Source organism: Bombus terrestris, chromosome 18, assembly GCF_910591885.1.
Source record: "Bombus terrestris chromosome 18, iyBomTerr1.2, whole genome shotgun sequence".
Taxonomy (NCBI): Eukaryota; Metazoa; Arthropoda; class Insecta; order Hymenoptera; family Apidae; genus Bombus; species Bombus terrestris.
The window spans coordinates 2,271,215-2,297,141 of NC_063286.1; the positions used below are offsets into that span (position 1 = coordinate 2,271,215).

Consider the following 25,927-nt stretch of genomic DNA (forward strand, 5'->3'; position numbering starts at 1 on the left):
AACCTTGCTTCACAGATAAGTAATCTTAATCGTAATTATAAATTAATTACCAAAGAAACGTGTAACCGATAAAACGAAATAAAAATTGAGATCGACTATGGAAAATCACGGCAATTGATCGTGGTTCGATATTTTCTCTTCGGCATTAACATAGAGAACAGAAACGTTAATAACGCGAGTCTCGGTAAATAGGATATAAAACTTTTAGTAAGATTATACGAGAAAGCGAAAGGGAAAGGGAGAGAGGGAGAAAGGTGAAGGGCTCGGTTAGTATCGCCAGAAGGGAAAGAGACGGGCTAGGGGTTAGTGGAGGCCGAGGTGATCTGTCATCGACGGTCGCCGGCATTTTACAAAGTACCTACAAGGCCTGGCCACGTTGGCCGCAGGTGCTACACAGAAGGCAGTCCGCAGGTAGATACGGTGGCTGCCTGATTGGCCTGCTTCGACCGTGTTCCATCCTACGGTTTTGCGACGCTAGCGTGTGCGAGGCAAAGAGAGGCGGTCGTTATTACGTGTCGCTCGCAACAAATCCGCTCTCGGCCTGTGTTCTGTCGGCTTGGCGAGAGATCCGACCGTCGCGAGACGCGGCGACCAGCGAGAGAAAGCGAGAGGAAAATAGAGGAGAAAGGGAGATAGAAAAGGCCGGTACAGTTGAAGCATAGTAGTAGATCCCGTTGGCCGCGGTACCTACCGGCGATCTGGCCTGGGCTGCACGCATAGTGTAGACCTGCCAAGCTTTGGCAGCGAGCTAACTCGTTCGCCTGGCTCGCCTCGCGTGTATTTCCGTTCCGTTACGTTCGCCAATGCGTGTATAGAGCTGTAACGTCTGTTCGCTTCGCTACTCGCCGCCGCGCCGGCAGCCGCAGTCGGAACTCAGCCAACGCGATGCATCGCCAGATTCGCTAACGTCAGGTTCGCGCGTTTTCATCGCTCTTCGCCTCGATTCCAGTCTCGCGGCTCTTCGTCTTGTTCGCTTTTCTTATCGCGAATCGACGCCACTTTGTGCTTCGTCCTGCTTGGTTCGGCGAACGATCATTCGCGGGACATGGGTCGTTGCTTCGCGAGTTGCACGTTTCACGAGTATACGGTCCGTATAGACGATCTAGACGATCTATACGATCCTTAGATCAAGCAGCGACAGCGAGGGCCGCGGTTCGCGAACCTCGATCGTGCCAGCGTATCGCGTTACAGTGAGTGCAACGCGGAAAGCGCTACCGGCCCGACCACCGCCTAGGTTATCGCGTGTAAAAAGTTGAACACGAGTGTCCGAGTATAATCGGTAGGAAGGGGAGGAAGAAACGATGAAAGGAAGCGTTTCTCTCGGGATTGGATCGTGATTCGAGGCTGGTTCTTCTGCTTTGGAGCGCGGCGAACGAGAGAAAAAGAGAAAGAGAAAGAGAGAGAGAGAGAGAGAGAGAGAGAAGCATCGGTGGACGAGCAAAGTCGAGGAACGAGCGGCACTGTCCGATGTGTTTGGCCGGCGGCCACGTTACGAATCGCTTGAACGTGCATTGGATGTTTCAGCAGCTGGAAAACGAGACGGCATGGACTAGCCGCTCGGGCCGTGGAAACCCTTGGAAGGGAAAAGGGCAGCGGCATCCCCTCCCTCGGCCCTGCAACCGTCGCGACGCTCGACGACGCTGCACCGTCGTCGCTTCGCAACCATCTCATCGCCCTTGTCGTTTCAGCCGGAAGGTGAGTCGATTTCTCATTTCGTTTCACCTTGTTTCTTCTGGATCGTATCGCGAGAATTACAGGGATCTACGTGATACGCTTTTCTCTTCCGTTGCACGACATTCTTAAAGGCGTGCATTACGCGTTTTTACTCTTTCACGACTCGAATTACGCGAGCTATCGCTTTCTCCTCGAGCCGGGCATTACCGATTCTATCCTTCTTAAAGTCACGAAAATAATTGAACTGCTCGAGAGAAGCAGAGTCGTAGGTACGTAGGAAAATAGCTTGGAATCTCTGTCGAATTTTTCGACTGTCTAAACGGAACCCCTATAACCATCATAATCCCATCGAAACGCGAGATTTATCTCCTTGGAGGGCAAAGTACGCATCCGGAAGCTTCGAGCGGTTCGTTTTTCCCGCGACAGCGCAGCGTTAAGAAAAAGAAATCCCACGTCACGTTTCTAGAAGGCGGTCGTCGTAATCCGAAGATTAACGGTCGGACACGTCCGCGTCGTCGATGTCGTGGCGTCTTTTCTTCGTCCATCCTCCTCCTAGGATGGATTTAATGCGATCCAGCGGGGCTTTGTTTTATCATCGGCTATCAGCGGCTATATTTCAGCGAGGTTAGCCGTATGATCTTCATTAGGGCCCCGGAATTCCCGCCACGAAAAGGCAATTTCATTAAACGCGGCCGAAAGAAAACCGTATGTGTAGGAACTATCAACGCGTACAGTTCGTTCCGGTCCCTCTGCTTTTACGATCGGCCGATGGTGCGCGCATGTTCAGCGTTATTTTACTCCTTTTCACGCACGCACCGCACACGCCATCCTGTTCCACGTGCACGCGCGGCCATGCCCCTGAAACTTCGCGAATCAACCGTCCAATAGATGGATAGTTTTACGCAAAAGCTCAATCAAAGTTTCCCGCAAATTACGTTCCTTTGTGTCTGCCGTTTCGACTTTACCTTCTCTTCTTGTCTTTTGAAATTTATGAAATAAACGTACAAGAACCTTGTTCATGGAGTCCATGGAGTAAGAGTCCATGGTTAGAGCCGTATGACTGACGGTAAACTTGTCTATTCGTTGGGAAGAATTACGCCTTAACCGTTAGTCGTACTATTCGTAGAGATGTCACTTTCCACGATTCATATAGACCATCTTCAGATACGTATTTACAAAATAATCAAATTTGGCGAATTACAATATCGGCGAGTCGCATGGTTAACTTGACTCAAATAAGTCTACTTTACACTGTCTATAATTTCCAAGATAAAATCTTTCCTCCTCCACGTGTACCCGCAAAATTTCACGATCTCGATAATTTCGATCGTTATTTCACCAATTACATACTAACTTCGGAGCCGATCGGCGAGACCTTGATCGACGAAGCAGAATTTCGAACCCACAGAAAACTCTGGCAATCCGTTGGTCCAAAGTCTGGTGCCCGGTACGAGAATAAAGACGCGATACAGCGACGTTGCAACCGGGTAGACTAGATAAAATACAAAATTTATGGAAAACGAGGGGAAGAGAAAGGTGAACGTTGCAGGTCGGAGAAGCGAGATGGAATCAGAGGGAGAGGACCAGCCTGTAAACTGGCGAACCGGCCAGCACTCCCTCGACCGACGCTCAGAGGAGCTCCCAGATGAATTTGAATAAAAATGGGACGCGTGACGAGATGGAATAGCCAAGGGGCGCAGGAGTAGGGGGATGAAGGTTGGAGAAGGAGACAGAGAGTGTTCCAGGGGTGGTCGAATGGGTAGGCGGTTACGGCGCGTTGTGTTTCTGTTTGTACGAGAAAAATGGATATTCCGATGTACACCGTTGCCATGTATGACTAACGTGTTTTTACAACGTTGGTTTATGTCGTCGCGATGAAAACACCGATTCGGACCAAGCTGACTCTTCTCTTACCTTTTTGTATTATTTGCCGACAGCAAGCTTTGCTTTCTATCCGCTGTATAGATAGATGGAAGAGGTCCGACAAGTTCGTCGAACATTCTCCGCTATCGCATCGACAAAAATTCTATATCGTTCGATTTCCTTCTCTTTTTTACGGACACCCGATTCCTACACGATAGTTTCATTCGAACAGCAACGGAATAGAGCAACGCATTCATCGACGCGGGTGGTGGTCTAATTTGCTTGTAACAAAGTAGATTGGAATTTTCTACAAATTTCGATACAAGTCGAACGCGTGTTACCGCTTCGATGGATCGCGTACAATGCCTGCTGCGTAACTACGAAGGAGAATTTGCCGTTTTTTCGAAGCTTTTCTAATTTTCCTTTCATTTATACGACGCTTGGTTCTGGTCACCGCGAATTTGACCGTGTGCGGGCGTGTGTCGTCGCAAAAACTTATCGATTTCTCGTTTTTATATCGTTCGCTATACCGTTTCGATTTTATCGTGAACGGGTTGTCCGATCGAGGAGGTCATGGGAAACGTGTTCAAAGATGGAAACGATTTTGCGGCGCGCGTTGAGAAGCATGGCCGCCGTCGGACTATGGCGTTCTCCCGCTTTCGATCCGTTCGTTCCTCTCTCGGTTCTACCTCCTTCGGCTGTTCCTTTCACTCGACATCCCCACTTCGGGCAATCACGATTTGGTGCGAACCTACGAGCGTGCACCAGGGAATCCAGAACCCAGCCCAGGCCCGACCTAACCTGATCAACAGCCTCGTACAGCAGTACCTGTAACGCTGGATCCTGTCCAACTTATTCTTCGGCCAATTCCCTTACCGAGCTACGCGTCTTTTAAGCTTTCCGAGGGAAACTGCTTGGTTTCTCTCGGATTCGATAAAAGTTACACGAATCACAGCCAACTTACGTATTCGTAGAACCTGCAAACATCTTATTCCTTGGAACAAACGAAACATCGTTTGTCTATGACGGAGACTCGGCCTATGGCCACGGTAGATGCGCGTTTTGACAGATACGTCGAAGAAACGAGGTATTTATATACTGGCTATGGAAAGTATCGAGACACGTCCTTATTTTCCAACGACGCGGTATAATAAAATATTTTTATTTTCGCGGTATGAAAGTCTCGCGGTCGTACGAGATCGCGCAACTCAGACACCAAATCGTATGACGTTTAACGACATATTGGCACTCAATCGATCGGTATGCAAACGTTACGGTGTGTCGATACTCTTCGTAGCCGCTGTATACAGACTCTTACAAGCGTAGCATCTCTGTCTTTGGGTGTTTCGTTCGTCGGAACAGGAATTCACTGCGACCATCGCTTTCCACTTTATGCAGGACTCTATATTCCATAGAATGGTATAGTCGTATCGGAATTGAGAAAGCAGGATCGATGCGAAGAAGGCGTTCGTGAAACGCGATGCCAACGCGGAGAAATAGAAACGTTTCGGCCAAAGGAGAGACACATGTGCGAGAGAACGAGCACGGTGTTACCGGGTTGCCCACGCACGCTGCAAGCCGAGCCAGCCATTTTGAATTCCAGCAGGCTTTCTGCAGCGGCCGAGTCGGAAAGGGAGGGAGCCTGCGGATACGGTGTCCTCGTCTTATTTTTCAGATGTCAAAGGACCGAGGCCACGAGGCAATATTGTTGATACTTGATGTTGCAGCTATATTCGAGGGCTCGACTGCTGCGCGCTCTTCTTGGCGGGAGAGCCGTTTTCTTTTCTCCCGTCGATTCTTTTTCTGCCAGCTTGCTTCGCGCTTTCCTCCGATCTTCTTCCCAGACTTCTCCGCTCTTTGTCCTCCTCCAATTCCTCGAATCGTGGCTTTGAAATCCAACCAAGTAGCTACTGGCTCGAAGAAGACTCGTCGCTCGATGACCGATCCACTCGATACGATAATTCCTTTCTCGAGATTATCAAAGTTTCTATCATTAGAGGAGCGGAAATGAAAGCCCGGCTGACCGAAACTGTGCTTTGTCCATGTAGAAATTTGGTTACTCCGAGCAAAGTCGAAGATCGAATTTTAAGACGTGGAAGTTTAGCCGAAGTAACTCTTCACTTCTGATTCTGTGATCGCACAAAACAAACGATAAGAACCCGGTTAACAGGTCGATGGAAGCCGCCTCGTCTACCGAGTCCCTAAATATCTGTTGTTTTACGATGAAGAAAACGCTGCTAGATGACAGAGATTCAGAGACGAGCATAAACGTAGAGACGCGTTTAATCGTGCCGCATACGGAGGATGCTAGATCGTTTCCCGTTAGCCTCGATAATGTAATGGCAGCTAGATGCACGGGTGTGAGAAAGAGAGAGCTTTGGACGCGTCTAGAGCACAGCGTCGCCAGAGGTGTCGGATATCTTCCACTTAATGGCGGCTGCGATTTGGCGGAGATAGAGAGCAGCCCGAGTACGAAAGCTCGCCGCTCGCGCTCGTCCACTTAATCAACCGTACGAGCCGCAATATTCATAACTTACGGGGTATAATGTCGTAAAGTTTATCCCACGTCCGTGTTTTTACGCAACGACCTCGAATTTATTCGAATTCCCCGTGCTTCTTCGGCCACCATTTTCTGCACGAACCGCGCGCGTATTCCGCTTCCACGCAGCGACTCTTTATCACGAGCTGTGGCCTCTCGCGCTTTCCACGGTACGATTGGTTAGTCCTTCCTCTCCTTTTCTCTTCCTCTTCGCTCCTTAACGTCGTTTCTCTTGTTTCTTCCATGGTTTCGTGTCTAATAAGCCGCGGAATTTATTTTCCTCGCGACGAACCTTCCTCGCCGTGCTGAGCTTATTACGCGTCTCGCGTCTTCCACCGGTTCGTTTATCAGAGCCGTTCGAATTTTTCCTCCTTCGGCTTCCTCCGTCCACCACCTCGCTCGATCCTCGATACTCGTAATTTGTCGTTCGCGTAATTTATCGTCCTTCCAATATTAATATCGCTGGAACCTGTGTCTAAAAGAGATCTTCGGGAATCGATCGACCGAAGCGTCAAGGTTATCTCCGTATCGATATACTCCATAGGGTAGTTTTTCCTAACCCTTGTAAATTTCAATCCGCTGCCTCCCCCTCCTCCCCGGTTTCTTTCTTCAGAACGACCCTACTTCGTGGAACTTTCCTATTTCGTCCTTGGAGAGATCCTCGCGAACAGATGCCATCATTTAGGCCATAGATGCTCCTAGCGAAACCAGACAATTCTTCCAGTTCTTTTCTACGAACTCGCCGTCAGAATAACGAATTCTAGTCCATTTAGTGAAAAATTACGAGAGCAACGGAGCCAATAATCTTTAAACGCATCTATATCTTAACACCGTTGCTCGAATACTTTTTAATAATATTTTTCGCACTCGTCGCTAACGATTCTTTCGCTTCTCCCAATTTCTTTGGAACTAAAATGATCGGCGAGGAAGAGGAAATTGAGTCGAGGGTGGTCCGAAGAACGTAGGATTAATACGTACGAATTATCGTCGCACAGCGTTTTTCTTTTTTTCGATACCAAACAACGCCTTGCCGGGATTGTCTTGAAATAAAAGTTCCCGCAAGCAGACTCGTCAGCAGTCATCCATGGTTCCGTTCATCCTCCATGAGGTGGAGGATGTTCGGAAAAAACGGGGGCGGTGCGAAGATCGTCGGAGAGGCTTGGGGTCTGGTGGAAATCGCACGGCTGCCACGAGAGGCCGTGTGTTCCCGACCGTCGACTGATTATTTACTCAACGAGAATAGACTTCTATATCAACTTCCTATGTTTGGGATCGCGCGCGCGCGCGCATAAAACCGGCGGATCGACCGGCCGATCTGTAAACGTTGAATTTTACGAGCGACGACAAGTTTACGCGAATCGCTCGTTACCCGCGCAACTTCTCGGCTCATCCTCGCGATACGATCGAAGGAAAACGCCGACTATCTCTTTATCTGACAAACTTCGGAGATTTCCCATCGATATCGTTCGTTTTCTACAGGAACTGATTCGATGTGCCTCTAATTGATTTGTAATTGTAAATGTGATTTCCAATTTTATATACAAGTCTTATCGGCTGTCGTTGCGTTTACGAGTTACAGAGATATATAACTTTTTAAGATCGACATCGTGCGATATCCACGGTATAGCGAATAAATTAAATTAATCTCGACACGAATCCGTGTAAAGAGATCGATTTAATTTCTACGATTAAAATTCTCGATAGAACGATAGGGTTACGCGTGGATTACAGAGGATCACGAAGGATCTGCTTGGAATTAGAAATGAGATAAACGGGGGGTAGAAAGCTTTCCGTGCGCGCGTTGTAAATATACAGAATTTACGTTCATGCAGCGTGCTTAAGGTTGATTTACACTGGACAGGGTATAAGGCAGAGCGCAGCGTATATACTACTATCGTCGCTGGACGCGTTGCGAAGGAGATTAGAAATATTTGGGAGCGTTCCATTTAAACGGAGGGCTCACCGATGGCTGACCGAAAAACGCTAGAGTGTCGTGCATTGGACAGTTAGTCGCGAGGTCAATTAACGGGGGGAATACTAACGTTTAACGATCGTAAGGATTTTAGATGCTTCACATTAGCTCGATTAACGTGGACGTTCGATTTAAGCGCGCAGAGAACGACGAGGGAGGCCAACGTGGAAATGCCGATCTCTCGCGGAGTTGTAAAACAAAATTCAACGAGGTTACAGCTGTGAGATGTTCGGAGGAACAAAAGTTGGCACGACAGCTTGAAAACCACTGTTTCAGCTGGTCGAGCGCCGGATGCTTCTAACTCGAAGCTACATCTCGTACTCGGCCGTAATTGATCGCGAAATTAACTCCGAGCCAGATGCCAGTTCCTCGAAAGAGCCAACCGCATTATCAGCGACAATTATCGCGCTGAGAATTCTTCCACCTGTTTTTCTTACCGCGTTAAGGGAACCTATTATCGTCGAGTTTCAAACTTTGCGGCTCTAACCATGGTTGTTCTGGCGTTTAACCGGTTTAACTTTGACGAATTATAATTTGACGTAAAAATAGAAAAAATATCGTATGAATATATAAAAGTATACGCATCTTTGTCTATAAGGTATCGACAGGAAAATTGGATTTCTTTCCTTCTTCGCCTCTTTTGTTTGTCTTTTCTAGAAGCCTCGTTTATTTGCTTCTCTCGAAGAACGTTTATGCGTCCGCCTATTTTCTTCGCCGGGAAAATAACTTTTCATCTTCGTGGAACAGGCCTTTTATTTATATTACCTCACCCTTTGCCGTCGCAATACGGGTAATGAAACGGGGTTGTTTTCTTTCGGCCGACCTTATCGACCCACCCTTCCCTGCCTTATCGATTCTTGGCTAATGACCTTTCACGTGCTTCGTACGATGGCGCTACGATCGAATCTCAGCTTCGAACCCTCCCTTTCACTCTGCTCTCGCCACCCCGTAGTATCGAAAATATACAATTTATTTAGCTCGAGAAACACAAACCTTTATAGTTTATTCTGCATTAAACGGAACCTTCGCTCCTTGTTCTACAAAGAATATAAAGAATATAAAAGTTATGGATAAAACGCATTTCCCCCAAATACTTTCATTTACTTAATCTATTGCCCCTCGAGGGGACTGTCCATTCAGGGCGACAAATCTAACCTTCTAATCTCGATAAAATATTTTCGGAAGGTGACAAAAGCATTACGCCTAGACACACGGTATAACGCGCAAGGAGAAAAAGAAACATAATAAATCGCCCTGTATTAAACAAACGACCTAATTGATGAACGGTCGTAATCAGAGTATAGCTATATCTTATTAAAACGAGACGTAAGAAGGAAAACGAAGTAGGATCGATGATATCGCAGGATCGAGCTGGCTTCGCGAGATTCCATCAACGTTGAACGAATCGTAATTCGAGCGAACGCACGTCGACACGGTCGAGATTCAGCGGTGCATATAGGTACACGCGGTTCGCAATCGCGTCGTTCGTCTTTTATGCCCCGACTTCCATCTCCGTTCCATTTACCTTTCAGAAAAGATTTCATCGCGGATCTCCATCCATTTTCCGTAACAATGATTCCGCCCTTTGATTCCCCCTTCTCGCCCAACCGATCCCTTCTTTCGTCCCGCAGCCAGTTCCAATGACTCGGCTACGTTCCCATCTTCCTCGCTTCGACTAACTTACCGGCGGAAAAAATGCAAAGTAGCCGATCTCAAGGTTATTTATCGCCTGCCCTATCCCTCTCCGCTTCTACCTTAAATCTTAACCCCTTGGCGCGCTTTCGTATAATCACGTCGTTCCGGACGAGGCACGTTTTTCCCATTTAAATCTGCTTGCGTTTGACGGCGGATTTTTGCAATTCCATTCGCAATTGCATCGTCGAGCGAAATACCTAGTTGTATTATTTTATAACGTTCTCAATTATTTCGTAAACACAGAAAAAACAGAGTTCTTTCGCGGCTATTGTTATTATTAATTCAAGCTAATATTAAAAATTAACATGAAAGGGACAGAGTAGAATCCCCGATGCTATTCGCCGTTTCATCCTACGAGCCTTTCTTCCTCCGAAGCTCCTCGATCGTTCGTTAAACGATGTATCGCTTGTGTAGTTATGACATTTGGTAATTTATTTGCTTTGATAATGGGTATCGCATAGAAACGTTCGTTTATCGAAAACCATAACGATAAATATATCGTCGTGGCCAAGATAAAATATAGCCAAACGTTACCTATTTTGCGATAAAGGCGAAGGGCATCGAATGCAACAAGTGCGAAGATACGACACTCCCTGCACTCGTGATCTCTGCCGATAATCCTGCGAACGTTTCATCGACCACACAGCCTTGCAAAAGACCATACTCCTCGATAGCGTTTCGAAGAACCGGATACTCCGCAAAGTACCTTCGTAAGAATTCTTCTCAGCGTGCATATTGTACAGCAAGCATGAACGACGATGTCTCTTCGCTTAACCAAAGCTTATTCCGTCAGTCCGAGATAAGTTTCCCTAGATAATTTGACATTTTCCGAACTACATAAATCACACGTGTATTTTACCCACGTTCTGCCTGCCCATCTCTTTTTCTTTTTTTTTTTTTTTTTAAGAGTCAGGGTTTCGTTTTACGATGAACGATCTCTCGAAGGATACAAAACGGGCGGTCGAGTGGTCGAAGAGCTCCTTCTCCGCGTTTCCTAGTCGCGTCTGGAGTTTTATCGAATATGATCGATCGAAGCGAGCAGAGACCAATAACGCGAGACGTTTTCAAGCGGTCGACACCCGAATTCGAGGAGTCGCGCGTTTCCGTTCGTCTTGGGCGCTTCACACCCTTTGGAAACGCAACTAATCGTCTCTGTTCCCTGTCGTTGCAGTTATCTCCAACCTGGAAATTCGTTCACGCAACGAAAGAACGTTCACGCGGTTGCTCGAACGTTTTCAAAGTTCCTAGGATTATTTTTAAACGACCGTGAGATGATTAATTAAGAGAAGCTGAATTCCGTTGTACGAAGGCGAGGTATTTCCGATGAGAGATAAACGTCAAATTAGTTAAGATGTCTCGAGAATTAAGAATCGAAATTAATGTCAACGAATGAAACTCTTCGATATCTTCTGCATAATGATGAACTCTGCTTAATATTTATGAGATTAAATTACGTAATATAAAATATTTTCTCCACGTCGGTGTATATATTTTTAACAACCATAGATACGTACGTATTTTCGTTGAGATTTAGAATTCGACGTTTCATTCAACGGTTGCTCGTCAGTTTTGCTTTTATGAATTAAATTCGATGGAAAATTAAACGAGTTCTCTTTCTCTTGGCGGCTGGACGTTCGCATTTCGTATTTCAGGCGCACTATCTATTCTCTGATCCGTCTGCGGCGACTACGATCGAGTAAACTTTCGCGAGCGGTACAGCTGAACGGCAAATGTAGCGATCTAAACACAAATTCCTGGTATGTAAACGCAGGCTTTTCTACGGTCTGATGCAACGAATTCCGTATATAAAAAGCCTACTGTCCAATTGTCGACGATCAAGCGTTTACCGTGGCCTGAAAAAAGTTTCTCCGTTTAAAAAATGTTATAACGAAATTCGTAAATGCGCCTTGTGCGACAATTTGCAGCAACCAGTGACGTAACGAATTGGAAATTTCGAGGGAAAATTTCTCCTTCGTTATCCGATCCAATCTCTGCATCTAAAATAAAGTTGCTTAAAAATTGTTTGAAACAATTGTACGGATTAAAACCGTATAGGTAAATTGTACGTATCGGACGTCATATCCATTTCTCGACGTAAATGGAAACGGTGGGACGAAGAAACGGAAGAGAAGCGAAGTAGCTGGCGCGCTGGCATAAAATAAAGTCTTATCTAAATTCTTGGACGGATTGCGAGGTGAGATACAGAGGAAAAAGGAAAAAGGGGCGGACGTCTGGAAAGTAGACATTTTACTTCCAAGATGGACGAGCGTTGGAAAGGGGAAACTACGAACGAGAAAACAGAGGGTAAAGCTGGATGGATTGAGATAGAATAAGAGAAAGATAGGAGAGGGGACGGAGGATGGAAGGAGATCCGCAGGAGTTGGGCGAGATAGCTAGGGTGGAACTGGCTGACTCTCATTAAGTTAAATTGTCTCTGAGGATGAGCTTCCTTAATTACTTAGCCCGGCTCGCCATCCTGCTGCCTCCCCTCGTCCGATGTCTCGCCTTTTATTCGCGCATACCGGCGCGGATACAAATTTTATTCGCCGGACTGGATCCTCGTACGCGCTCTTCGTCGAATGCCTTCTCGCTGGTCCGCAAATACCTGAGGTCGAATCGCAATTAAGAAGGAATGAAAATTCACGGACGTGCTTTTTGGGAGGTCGTTCCACCTTCGTGTTTTCTTCTCTTTTTCTTTTTGCTTGCAATTTATGCTCGTTATTTTCTGTAGAATTTATTTTAAAAAACGTTCTCTCCTTTTGAAAATTCCTTATTACGACAATCTAAAAACAAAGAGGAAAAGAAAAAGAAGATAGAAAGACAAAGTTTGGACAGTTACTAAAGAAGATACTAGAATTATTCTTCGTTATTTTTTGGTCGATGAGATCGGATGCACCGGATCTTAGTTTCAACGCGGAGGAAAGGGGATGCGGCAGGGCGAGGCAAAAGAGGAGAAGAAAGAGCTGGAGGTTGGGGAATGAGCAGCAGACGGAGGTAGGGAGGTTTGATAAGAGGTGGAAACGCGGAGACGAGGAAGGAGAGCTGCCTCTAAATATGCTAATACCCTCGACGCAGGGTAATGAGTTCCTCGCGCCACCACGATTCGCCGGACTGCTATGCATATATATTCAGCCATAAACACAACTTAGATTACTATATGTAACGTACCAACCGCCGTAGGGTGCACGACTTATTGGTTGCTCGACGGTATTTTCTCCTTCCTTTTTGTTCCCGCGACAAAGCGTCGTGGAATCCTCTTTGCGATTTGCCTTTGACAACAAAGGGGAGCAGCAAAATATTCGTTTTGTTACGATACCGAGAATCGTGTTTTATCCAAGGCGTTAAGTCGTAACTCCGTCGTTGGTAGGTTGCGGCAGATGTTGATACTGAAATTGAAGAAAAATTTAATGGTTAACACGATTGAAATTAACTCTCGATCGAAAAGTAGTCCCGCAGTTGCTTACCAAAGTCTCTACCCATGTAATCGATCTTTTGGTCGAGTTTTTGAAAAGTATTTCACGAAAAAATGGAAATCCGCTTCGAAGAAATCACAGGTGAAATATCGAGGAGCATAAACGGACTCAGCTTGCCTACGGAGGGTTAAAAATTCGTTTGAATTGTAAGGAATTATTCGCGATATATTGCATGCAGACGTTGTTAGATACCGGACTTACAATGTTCGTATGTAGCTAGTAAAGTAATGTCCATGCGATCGATTTCGGAAATCGATCCGTGGGTCACGTCCACGAAAATTGTAGGGGCTTGAAAGCGGATCACGTAATTTCCGCAGACTTTTAGTTCTGTTCCTATATCCGGGCCGCCATCTGTCCCTCATGCCTAGTCGTCCATCCCATTTTCAATTTCCACCACGTTCCTCGTTTCCTGCTTCTGGCCTAGCCGAACTCGCTTTCGTCATAGTGGAAGCTCGTTCTATTGGCTCTGCCGGAGATAACTGCTTTATGGTCGTTTATACAGCCTCCAAGGACAAACAAGAAACATTCCGTTCACGGAAAGGAAAAATTGCCGCTTAATAGGCCCCGATTCATCGAGCCTGTCCTTTTAGTCCTGTCGAACAATTAAAATTTGTAGAATTTGTAAACCTGTACAGGAACAGACGGTATTGTTCAAAAGAAAGAACTTTATGGCGTATTTACGGTATAATTGCAATTCCAATTTACTTCGTTTCTTTGAAACTGCTCGTACTTGTCCAGCAAAACACAAGTATACGTATCTTCGATTTAACTAAATTTCGATCTAGGCACGGCACATTTCAATTTGAGAATCGGTTGGTCGAAAGCGACGCGACCATCGATCGGCCGGTTCATCGACTACAAAGAGATTCTATTTCCAAAGCGTATGAGGAAAGATCTGAAGCGATGGTAAATTCGAAACGTCGCCTCGACTTTCAACGCGAAACGCAGTTGGCTAGGACGAAAGCGAATCGCAAACCGCGCCAAGTCCGCGACCGAGAAAAGGTTGACGCTGAAGCGAGGATCGAGTAATCTAGGCCACGCATCTACCGGCTTAATGGAGGTTAAGGAGGAATAAATCCGTGAGCGACGGAACGAAGAAGTCAGGGACACGAGGTGGCGCGTGGCCCGTGCCACGACGATGGATCACGATGCCCCGGGAAAAACTAGACTAGGCGTTTTTATGGGCCATCAAATTACGCCGACCACCTCATAAAATGTTTAAGCGGGCTTCTGTGCAAGACATTCAACCAGTGACTGGGCTAATGTCCTTTGGCAAAAGTGCATCTTTCCGTTTTCTACCTGCTACGTGTCCTTTGAGTCGATTCGCTTTTGTCGTATGGCTTTATTCCATCGCTTTGACATTTTCTTCCGTTTCTGTGTACTTTGACGAATTACAGTCTGGCACGTCAAAATCTACGGATACTGTTACGGAAAATTGAGGAAAATCCTTGCGTATGTATGCATAGGATGTTGAGCAAGAAAAAAGACAATCGGTATCCCAAAGAATACTTTCTACGGACAAAACGTACACAGCCTTGTCTATTGTGTTGCGAGGCTATTAATAGAAACATGTCATAAAAGGAAAATCGAGCCTTAACGATGCCAGTACGAAGGGATGTGTAAATGCAATTCTTGTATTGGAAAGAGAAATAGGGTGTATTAGAAGAAGAGAATCGGTTCCACGACGATAAACAGGTAAACTTATGTATCGTCGTAATAAATAATACGGATTATCCCTAAACAGAGAACAGTCCAACGCGTATTACAGTTAGTGTCGCAATTTCTCTTGTTCGTTCGATATGCTTACCGCTTGACTCACGAACCCGAGTCTCTTCTCGAGGTACGCGTTGCATCGATAATCGACGACACGGCGAGAACGAAGAAACGAACGAGGCGGCGGACGCTTTTACGAACTGCTACGTGATGGTCGAGGGCCATCACTGGCAACGCGCCGCCATTAAACGCGCCAGAAGAAATCGGGAAGTCGTTCCGCGAAGCGGTACCAGTTTGTCAAGTTCCGTGGACATTGAAATAGAGACATCAGCGCGGCCAATGAATCCGGCAGTAACAAAGAGAACCAGCGACGAGAAGAAGGGACAGAAATGGTTGAAGAAAGATAGAAACGAGGGAATGGCCGGGAAAAGAGGGGCTTGTGGGTGGAAGACAAGTCTCTCACTTGACTTTTGCTAATCCAGTGTCCGCGAGGTTGTGAATGAACGCATAAACGACAACGGCCTGCGTGAGCAACGGCGCCGTTAATATCGCGTGACAAGAATAAACGTCGGCCATAATTCAATATTGTAATTATACCCTCGTAACAGGCTTTATTGTGCCGATTAATATGCGTCGTTAAAGTAATTGCCAGTAGCGCGGACTACTCTCGCACCTATAATAGCCCGTTTAGCCATCTTAGACGCGGACATAGAGGATTGCGACACGCGATTCCCAATTTGCGGACGTTCTTCGCAGTTGTAACGCCGATTAATCGATTCGAACAGAGAGGCATTCGCGCGTGCTGCACGCACCCGGAACGTCTTTATTTACAACCAGTTATATATTTCGTTCATGGCCTTCTTAACGTCCTCTTGTACGTACGCAGACTCGCGAACGTATTTGGTCGCTTGTAGAAAACTTTTCTGCGAATATCTACAGCAGGATATAAGGCGAGACGGGAATTTCCTTCAGTTGCAGAATTCGCATGTTCTTTATTCGCGAAAGATCGAGGCGAATCCTATCGCACAGCCGATTAGATCGCCAATTAGATATTTCCAGTTTATAGTTGTTACGTCGCTGTTGTTTCGAGTCGTTGATACGATTTGCCGAGGTCCACCCTATTCTTTCGACAAGCATGTTTAATGGGCGTAAGTTGCAAATGAGTATCACATAGCTGACTGTGTCTAGAGGTTGAAAGAATCTCGGCACTTTGATAACTTTATATAGTATCGTTTGAATCGAGCTATAGGCGACTGTCGACGATCGTCTCGAAAATCGGAAAGTCTTCGGAGTCACGAGATCCGAATAATTCTGCGGTTTTTCCAAGGCAAACGAGAGATTTCCGAAAGAGAGGAAAAGAAGACGCTTATCGTTGATTAATCACGATCGTCCACTCTTTACCTTGTTACTCGTGAAATCGACTACTTTGTCGGACGGTTAATGGGACACCGTGCCAGTTTCACGCCTGTTCGTGGAAAAGGCGGTCGTGGAGCAAAGAAGGCTGGGCGGATCGCCGTTTCGAAAATGTCGCATCGAAAGAAATTTATCTTTATAGAAATTCTTTTCAGCCCGTCGACAAATGGAAATTAATCGGCCGCGAACGCTTCGAGAAATGTTCTTTTAATCTTACTGTGCGTTGTAAATAATAAACTTTATCGCTTCGATAAAGGTAGTTAAACTCGCGTGGTCCAACCGACTACGGTTACAATGATTTCTTTAACTCTCGCAGGATGATTATGGAACATGGTAAAACCTTTCGAACACACTTAAAATAGAGATTATTAGATAGAGCAAACCATATAACGTCGAAATTAGTATACCAGACAGTTTTCAAACTTCTGTTACGTAATTCTCCTAGAATCCTTCCGTCCTTCGACCATCATCATCCGCTCCGTGCTCAAAGAAAAATCGAAGAACCGACTAAAGATGGGATATAGGAAGATACACGAGAAATTCGCGGCGCTGAACATCCGCAATTATCGACTGCCCCCGAAGACACGCGGCACGGAAAAGGCAAGAAAGCAGAAGAGGAAGAGGTCGGTGCGGATCCTCTTCACGTTCTCATGACGCGGCGGTCGTTTTAAACGAGGTTCGCGCGTCGGGACCACCCACCTCATGGAGCTGGCTGATTATATATACCTCAATTTCGGTCGTTCTCGACGTTCCAACTTCGTGGCTCTCGCGGCATTTCATCGGGTAAAAATCCGAAAAGCGAGAACGGTCGTGAGACTTTGGGCTTGGAACGCGTTTTAAGAGATTACCACAAACTTCTTCCCCTTCTACCTTTTTCTGGGTGCTCATCTTCCTCGTTTTTTTTTTCTCCCTCCTCGGCCATCGAATGGCGTAGATGTATTTCTGGATCTACTAATTGGTCGTAAAGGAAATTATGTTCCAGCCTCGTCCTTTCGAGCGAACTGCGCTACTCGCTGCTGCGCGGGAAGGACTTTGACTGGATCCACGAATTAGATTCTTTGTCGAGATTTCTTCGCGTTCGACAATCCCGTTCAAGTATTGTTCGCTAAACGAAGGTTCCACGTTCGAGACAGGGATTTCGGCAATGAGATTTCCACCGATAATTTAAAATCTGGCTATTTCAACTTGTAGAATCGGTCGACAAATTAAGATCGCTGCCAAGATTATGAATTAATGCCAAGACCTTTCTTGTCGCGAATCGAATTTAGGTAAAAGACGCGAGACTATAAATAAAAGTTTTTAGATCTTGAAAACCAGTGATAAAATAAACTCAAAGAAAACAGAATACGAGATAAAATTCCTTCTAAGCGAGCTCAAAGAAACTGTCTGATCTCAATAGGATTTTCAAACTCTTGGTCGTGAGTTGCAGAAAGAGGTGTCTTGTTTTAGAGAAAAAATCATTTCCTTCGAAGAATTCCATCGAATTCGTTGGTCGCGCGTGCCGCGAGTTCGTCTACGAAATTCTACCCCGGCGCTGGTTAACCGTTTGTTGTTGGGCGGCTATGGTGCTGCCGGTGGTGGCGGCGACGGCGCTGGTGGTGGCAAATATATTATGCCTCTCGTAAAATTAAGTTTTTACGATCATTTTATGGTCGCGCGCGGTCCGTCGATGCTTAGTACCTATAGGTGTGCATTTCTCGCAGCTGTGCTTTGCGCGACTCGGCTCGTGTCGACTCGTCACAGACCTCTTTCATCATACGCGTCACCGAAACATTGTAATCGTTTTCCGAAACTCGGTTGCCTCGTCCCGTGAAATCCTCGGTTTATTCGATGCCGAAAATATCATTCTCATAGTCAGCTAGATCGTGGTTGTTTATCTGGGCACGAACTTGATGCAGAATTAGACCAAGCACTATTTCCTAGTTTCCCCACCAAGAATTAAAAACATATGATTTCTGTTACGTTCTTGGAAAAACTCGATTTCTAAAAGTTCGATATCTCCGAATATTTAGAGAATAGAAAGGTAGGAAAATGAACGATTAAAGAAATATCCAGAGAAAGATATAGGCTTCAACGGTCGTCGTAGCGTTAATAAAAAGGCTGTACCTCTTTCTGCGTGCAATATTCGAAATATTCTAAAATTACGTAACGCCGGAAGTTTCGAAACGTTAAAAAATTGCATACTTACAAGATAAGACAATTTTCAAGAAAGAATTACTATCCACTGCACTATTCGAGCCAATACTAAGGCTTTTCAACGAGTTCTTCTATAAAATCGAGAACACACAAGCCACCTTTACCCCGTAGCAATCTTCCAGTCCAGCTTTTATCGTCGTAGACACGTCGAACGTTGAAAGATGCGAGCTACCGTTTAACGAACGAACGTGTCGTCGAGAAACACGGTAAACTGTTTGATCGGGCAAACGGTCCGAGCGACAAGGGTCAAATGAAACCGGTGGAACGCGTCGGGCGCCTCTCTCTCTCGAGGTTTTGGGGTTGCAGCTTTCTCTTCGTATGAAAAAATTCTTGGGTCCCGATCGGAGAGGATTTCACTGAAAATTCGGGTCACCACCGGTACGTACAAGTCTTGGATCAATGGAAATTCTTCGTTTGTGAAAGTTTCGAACGACTGCCGGTCAACGGAGAAGCAAAGGGAGCAACGTACTTATAGTTTGTCCATTATAAGAGCCGAGCTGCGGAACTCTTGGTTGAAGTTATGCAACGCTTCCAGACGAATGTTAAACAATATAACGATAATAGGAAATAATTTTGGATTCCAACAAAATTGATTTATGAAGTAATAACAACGATAAATGCTGTCGTAAAATATTACGTATGAACTGCTCGAAACAATTAGGCGATCTGTATATTCTCTTTCAACTATTATCTTAAAGTCGTGCAAATAACAATTTTAGGATATTTCGTTGCTGTTATTCATTTAATTTATACAACGAAATTCTCTAATTTCCTCGGGCAATGTAGTTTCCTATATCTTTTGTTTTTCTTGGAACGGACAGACGGTTGTTATCTGATATTAACACTTTGAAGACCAGAGACGCGAATTCGCGTCTTTCATTTTCCAACGGCTGGGGACCGGAGACGCGAATTCGCGTCTTACATATTTCATGCGGTATCCTATAAAAATGTTAACTAGCGTTAAATAAAACAGTAAAAGGAGCAATACACGCTATAAACAAAATGTTACGAATGTGTTTTTAAAATAATAATACGAATAATATGAAATCGTTATCGATACATTAGATGTAATATCGGTCGCTTTGAATCTTTCCGATCGCTCGGAAAACACGCGGCAATTTAAGCTACAAGCCGGTTGTCAGGGTGTTAAGGAACCGGTAATGTCAACGAAATGTCAACTGAACTTTTGACAAAGATGAACGACGCTCGAATCCTCGAATCCGAAGATAATGAAAATTTCACGGTTTATAATGTCCTTTATCGCGTCAGAAAGAATTATTTTTCAAAATTTGAATGAATAGATCTTCTTTGCATCGGAAGAGAAAATAAAAGGAATAAAAACGACTAAACTTGGAAGGATAAAGCGGCCACGTATCCTCGCGTGCACCTTTCGAGTAATTCCACGACGGTTATGGTGTTTACGCACGGCGGTGAAAGCCAGGATTGAATGCTAAAGAAAGGCTAGGACCAAGCGAGGGGATCATATTATTTTAGTTGAATTATTTATAGAACGTTGCAGGAAAGAGGCACGCGCTTCGTTGCCCGAGAAGATTTCACCTGAAGAAAAATATACTCGCGCGAAGGGGCGAGATAGAAAGAGAGGAAGAAAGCGGAAATAGATGTGTCCTCGCGAAACGAGAATAGAACTTGAGACAAAATTGTGGCTGATCCAACCTTCAGATTTAAGGGAATACTCTCGGAGAGACACGAGGGCCGTTACGAAATCTCGAGGGTTCTTCTCCCGCAGGATAAACGTTCGTTCGATCGGTGGCCGAGTTTCCCAGTGTTGCGGTATTTTCGCGTATCTCTTGAAAAGCTGGCCGAGACACGAAGGAATTCGCCGATAAATTCGAGCGAAAGGGTGGAGAAAACCGGCCGGGGCTGGAAGCGAGATCGAAGGCTTGGCATCTGGATATCTTTCGAGGCGTGGTTGCGATATAACCTTCTCCATCTATGGCATCGCTTCCGTGCCTGATCCTACGATAGCGATATCAGTCTGAAAGTGTCTCGAAATCTTTTCCACCCGATATACGACTTAATCTTATTTAACGCTGTATCGACTATCTCTCAAGCTATCAAGACAAGTTTCGTTTATTTTTGTATAACGAAAGTAAGAGGAGGAAGAAGAAGAAGAAGATTCGACTTACTTGAGAGAAATCTGACAGTGGAAGAATATCAGAATTCTGGAATGCAAATTCCACGATGTTCGAAAGGTTGCCCTAACCGAACAAAGTCTAAATATAGCGTGCCCGAATAAAGATAAAAACCAAGACGCCAAGAGCTTAAAACTCGGACGATTAGGTTGCAAGAACGCGATACATTGTAAAGTTGACGGTCGGAGCAACCCTTGTTTCCATCAGCGTTATCATTGGGTCTTCGTCCGAGTCTGGAAACATCGAGGCGGTTTCTCCATCACGGAGGACTTTATCTCGGGCCAGCCGACGATAGAATGCAAAACAGTGTCGCAAAAACAAGCTGCAGGGGAAATCGACGAGTAGCCTGAGGAGGAGTTAAAGGTGGAGAAGGAGGAGACGGAGTAAGGTAAAGGAAAGTTGGCGGACAGAAGAGGGAAGAAAGATCTTGGGAGACTTTGCCTGATGAGGACGGTTCCCATGACGACGCAACCCCAGGAACACGAAACGGTCTAGCCATCCTTGACTCAATACCGGCTCGCCATATACTCACGTAGCTCGCATCGAACCTCACCACCACTTCTTCGGTCTTCAAACCCTCTTAAGCTCTGGCTGGTCCCCTGCCCCGTCCCTCACCCCCTGCCCCCTCCGCCCACTTTCACCGCCACGTCCCTGGCCAAATGGAATATCCCACGCTTATACTTTGTTCCATCTGCGGGTCCATATCGTCCGTTCGCGTGTACAACGTACACGTGTGTACGTGGTTATTCGTGTGAGCGACGGGCCGAGCACGGAATACAAACGATCGAGCGTGCTAACGGAAAAAGAAAAAAGAAAAGGAAAAGCGCGAGCAGACTCGGAATTGCGGCATTAAGGGAGTCGCCGAACTTGGACGTGTTCGCCTTTTGCCGATTCGAACACGTTTCCTGGGAAAAGAGCGAACGTGAGCGAGATAAATCGGCCATCACTGGGATAATTAGCTTCTGGTTCTTTGTTATTCCTTTCGGAATTTGCGAGTAGCGATTGCATCCGTTTGAAAGGTTCGATTTAGGAGAAATACATAAGCCGTTTCTCGAACATTGTCCTCCTTAGATCGCATGCTTCATGGCCCTATTTTTCTTTGCTTCGTCTTATCTCGATAAACTTGCTTGACTTTTCACCGAGAATCGATATCGAGTAATCCATCGTTTTATCGCTTTGTTTGAAATATCGTGTGACTTTTCGCCGTCGAAAATATCACACAACGGCGTAAAAAAGTTTCTTATCTGGAGAGGGCGGTTCCTTTCTAAGGTACTCGGGAAAAAGTTCTATGACGAGGGTAGATATTTCGATCGATATTAAAGAAACACGCCGTTTCGAAATACCAATCTACGAATGCTCCACCCTCTAATACATCTTAAACCCAGAAACCGTTCAAGCATAGAGAAATTATCGAACAAAATCGCCAATAATATCGATCTGTCAAACGATTTAAAAAACAGCTCGAGACTATTCTTGACTCGCATCGAATATTTTTCTCTTCGAAAATTCGAAAATCTAGATTCCATCTTCGAAAACATCAATTCGCGAGTATATGACGGGTTCTGGAGATAATTGAGCACAAGAAGGTCAGTCGACGTTAACTCGGGTCAGCGTGGCTCGGCTAGTGAATCGCAGGGAGAAACCCAGACTGGGAATTGGAGGTCTGGTCGGTCTCGTAGAGCGCACGCCACTGCCATGTTGGAGGCGAATGTCGGAAGCGGCGTTCGGGATTGGTCGCGCGGCCATATCGTCTGCCTGTGGAAACGAGAGGGCGTCCCGGTGCTGGCGGCGTTCCACGCGGAAGGCGTCCCGACGCCCTGCTAAAAACGGCACGCGTCACGTCACATGGTTATGGGACTCAACCCCTTTTCCGCCCCTCCTGCCAGACGACCGCCAGAACCAGTTCACCGAGTCGCGGAGACGACGGGTTTCGACCCCTCGCGGCCAACGCGATATATTCCAATTCTCTCGACAGCGATTAACGAGCATTTTGCACGCTGCACCTTATGGCACGGTTGACTACCATAAACGATCTATGTCGAGTTTCAGGTTGCAATTTTTGAAGAGGCAAAGAGGCGATTTTAGGGGTAGCAGAAGGCTGAGTAGCTGTACGTACGATCGATGAACATTTGCACGTTCGTTAGGATCCGTGGAAGGGTTGATTTTTATAGATAATCTCAGCCTTGAATTTTTGAAGGAAAGCGAAGATGCTAAAATAAAGGGGTAGACGGGTGGGTCATTGTATTGAAAATACGATGAAGTGCGATGTTTCGGAGGTTGAAAAGGCGATGAAGAAGCACATGTTCAACACGAGATACAATTGAATATAAAAATTGCTTTCTTACAAGAGAGAAAGAAAAATGGAAAATATGATTTCTTCCCCTATAGTTCTCGTAAAATATATCGAGGTCGTTGAAGTTTAATGCGAAATGAGGTTGAATAATGTTCGAGCAGAAAAAAGAGAATATACTTTGCGGATGAGTTATTATTAAAATGTATTCGAGCGAGGGATTTCTGCTTGAATGATTTAATATATAATACATATTTAAAACATGTCAAAGTCTATTGGAGTTTTCAGTCATATAATCCAATGGAATTAGATTAAGTAAAATAAAAGTTGAAGCGTAATCTCGGTCATTTTCAAGATACCCTTCTAAAAGCCGGAGTTTCCCCGTCGAGTGTAATTTTGCAAGAAACTTTTTTCATGATTCGAGTTTCGTAATCTCTCGTAAGGGGTTTCCGCGTAATGAGTGCAACCCTTTCTGTTGAACTTTTAGTACCGTTGCCTGGCGTGAATTAAGACTGCCATTGGCTCCTTTGGGATCGGATTTTTTTTAATTATCTTAGCTGCGTTATGCCTCTTTTTTTTTTGAGTGGAGCCTCGGCTCCTCCTACCATCTCAGAACGATAAATGACACGCAGCTGGTGCCCATCGTTCGAATAATCTTTTTTCTGGAATATTTAAGATTTGATAAAAAGAAATCTTTGTATACGTTTTGAATCGGCATGGAAGTGTTGTATCTGCACAAGTCTGTATTTATTGGAAAATCTATCTGCTCCGTATAAAACACCCCTATAGGATAACGAGGCGATAAATATCGACCCATTACAGCGACAGAGGGTGTTATCGAAAACGTGCGTTTGAGAGCAATAAACTTTGAGGGTAATAAATTTCATTGTAATCCACCGGTCAAGGTTAAGAATCCTATATTTTTAACAGCCGCTCGATAATTCTTAACTATCATCGCACTAAAGAACGTAAATCTTACGAGGGTTTGTTTAGTTTTCTGTCCGTTACTCTTTCCAACTAAATATCTAAAGAATCCTTACCCTCTTCTTACCCTCTTTACAATAAAAATATACTACCTAAAACCTCTGTCTTTTGCCTTTTTCGATTTCGTTTAAGCTTCTCGCATGGACTACTCTAAAATTTGCATAAAGCCGGCAACATTTCGTTCGACTTGCGATCGTTGTGACAGCGATGGCGCGTAATCGTCGAGAATCATGGGATTTTTAATTCGATTACACAGCGAAATGCGTGCTCAGGGCTGAACTGGACGACGTAAATGGTAAATGGACGGCTTCTGCGAAGCGTTTCATAGAAATGGCATAACACAGCTACCCCTCGCTGGGGTTAGATACGGCAGGGAAGCAAGAGCTTTCTCGTGTCCGGCTGTTGCGCACCCTCGACCAATCTCTTCTGTACACACCGATGTTGGCTAGCGTGTTTTTCACGCGACCACCCCTTCTCTTCGCCCTTACTTCGCTCCACGACGATAATATTCCTCGTGGCACGTCCTGCCCACATTTCGCCAAGCTTTACCATTACCATCTCTCTCGCTTTCTCCGTAGATCCGTGTCGTTCTACCTATCGTTTCAAGAAACTGGTCGACCTTTTGTATCGCATAAATGGTCCGGATTTGTGTATCAACCGTGGGGATAAGATGTTTGGCTTTCGAGAAGGAAGATCGTGACACGGTAGTTTGTTGGGAATCATTGTGTAGATACGTGTCGAACAAGTCGTTTTCGGAATACGAATATAATTACAAGCTTTTCTGCTACTTTCTTACAATTTATTATTTTATATACCGGGTAATTCCTTTTATCTGAATTTATCGGGAGATAAACAGTTCATACAATAAGAATTCAATGATTTTCCCTGTTACGTACTCTCCTACTATTATATCTACGTAACTAGATTCAATTCCAGTTTGACCAGACACTAGCTGTAATCTGGTTCGAATTTTTATGTGATAATTTAGATATCTATTAATTTATCGAACGGTATCTGATTAAGATTCAAAACATACGGACTTGTTTTGATTTCAAACGATAAAGATTGAATCGATATGGAAATGCTTAAAGTACTTCGTTGCGAAAATATTTTCCTTTACGTCTCATGGTCTCTCTTTTGCACGCTGAATCGACGTGTTTCCTCTCTCGCTTCAAGCGTCGTTCACAGGTCCGCCGTAAACTCACCCCCAGAGATTTGGCTCCGCAGACACCTCCAGAGAGCATTTCCACGTTTTCCACCTGCAGTCTCGATTTCGATATTTACGTTCAGCGCGGCGAATCGAAATTCATAGGCACGCCCATGATTGAATTTGCCCACCTGAGAAAAGGACCGTGATGGACTGGATCTCTTCAAAATGTTTCCGTGCATTCGACTTTTTGTCGAAAAAATGAATTTAACAATAAAAACATCACCCAGTTGCTTTGACCAAAATGACGAGAAACGTCATCGATATAGGAACGCAAACATGTTTTCGAAAGTAGCAAGCTAACAGACCGTGTTATGAGTCCGTTAATGTCGGTACAAGGTACCGAGCTTTATACCTGGAGCGATATATATTAAAAATATTTACATAGAGTAACCTTAACGGGATATAGGTATCACAATATCAATATGTGTTTCCTTATTTTCTGTTTCAGGCTGATGTTTTTCTTTGTAAACCTGTAAATAAAAGGCCTCAAAGTGTACGGCGCCGTGGAGAAGACGTTTCACCCGTTCGAGCTGTGCAGCAGGTCAGTCAAATATTTCTGGAAGCGTCGATTGTTTCGTATAATCTCGATCCTAACAGAAATTGGACGACTTATTGAAAAATGTTCTCTAGATTTAAAAGATATATGTATCATACGTAGTTACGTATAATACTTCGATAAAGTTGATCGAATTCCTCATTCGATTCGTGTTTGATTTAAATTGAGTCTACGATACTAGCCATAAAATTATAAG

At 45.0% G+C, this 25,927-nt stretch overlaps 1 protein-coding gene and 1 long non-coding RNA gene across 3 annotated transcripts in view; one reads left to right on the plus strand and one right to left on the minus strand.

Annotated features, from left to right (window-relative positions):
* Positions 1-25,927, plus strand: part of LOC105666679 (homeobox protein abdominal-B) — a 79,841-nt gene that overhangs the window by 36,124 nt on the left and 17,790 nt on the right. The window contains exons 3-4 of the mRNA XM_020867566.2: positions 1,525-1,695; positions 25,624-25,716. Of these exons, the coding sequence (XP_020723225.2) occupies positions 1,525-1,695; positions 25,624-25,716 (264 nt within the window). The remainder of the gene's footprint in view (positions 1-1,524; positions 1,696-25,623; positions 25,717-25,927) is intronic.
* Positions 8,730-25,927, minus strand: part of LOC125386890 — a 53,808-nt gene continuing 36,610 nt past the window's right edge. Inside the window, exons 3-7 of one of the 2 annotated variants that reach the window (XR_007227446.1) lie at positions 13,418-13,808; positions 13,208-13,333; positions 12,912-13,129; positions 11,562-12,526; positions 8,730-11,483 (exon numbers count right to left, since the gene is read on the minus strand). This is a non-coding gene — a long non-coding RNA (uncharacterized LOC125386890). Of the gene's footprint in view, positions 12,527-12,911; positions 13,130-13,207; positions 13,334-13,417; positions 13,809-25,927 lie in introns of both variants that reach the window. The other variant, XR_007227445.1, reaches the window with a different exon arrangement.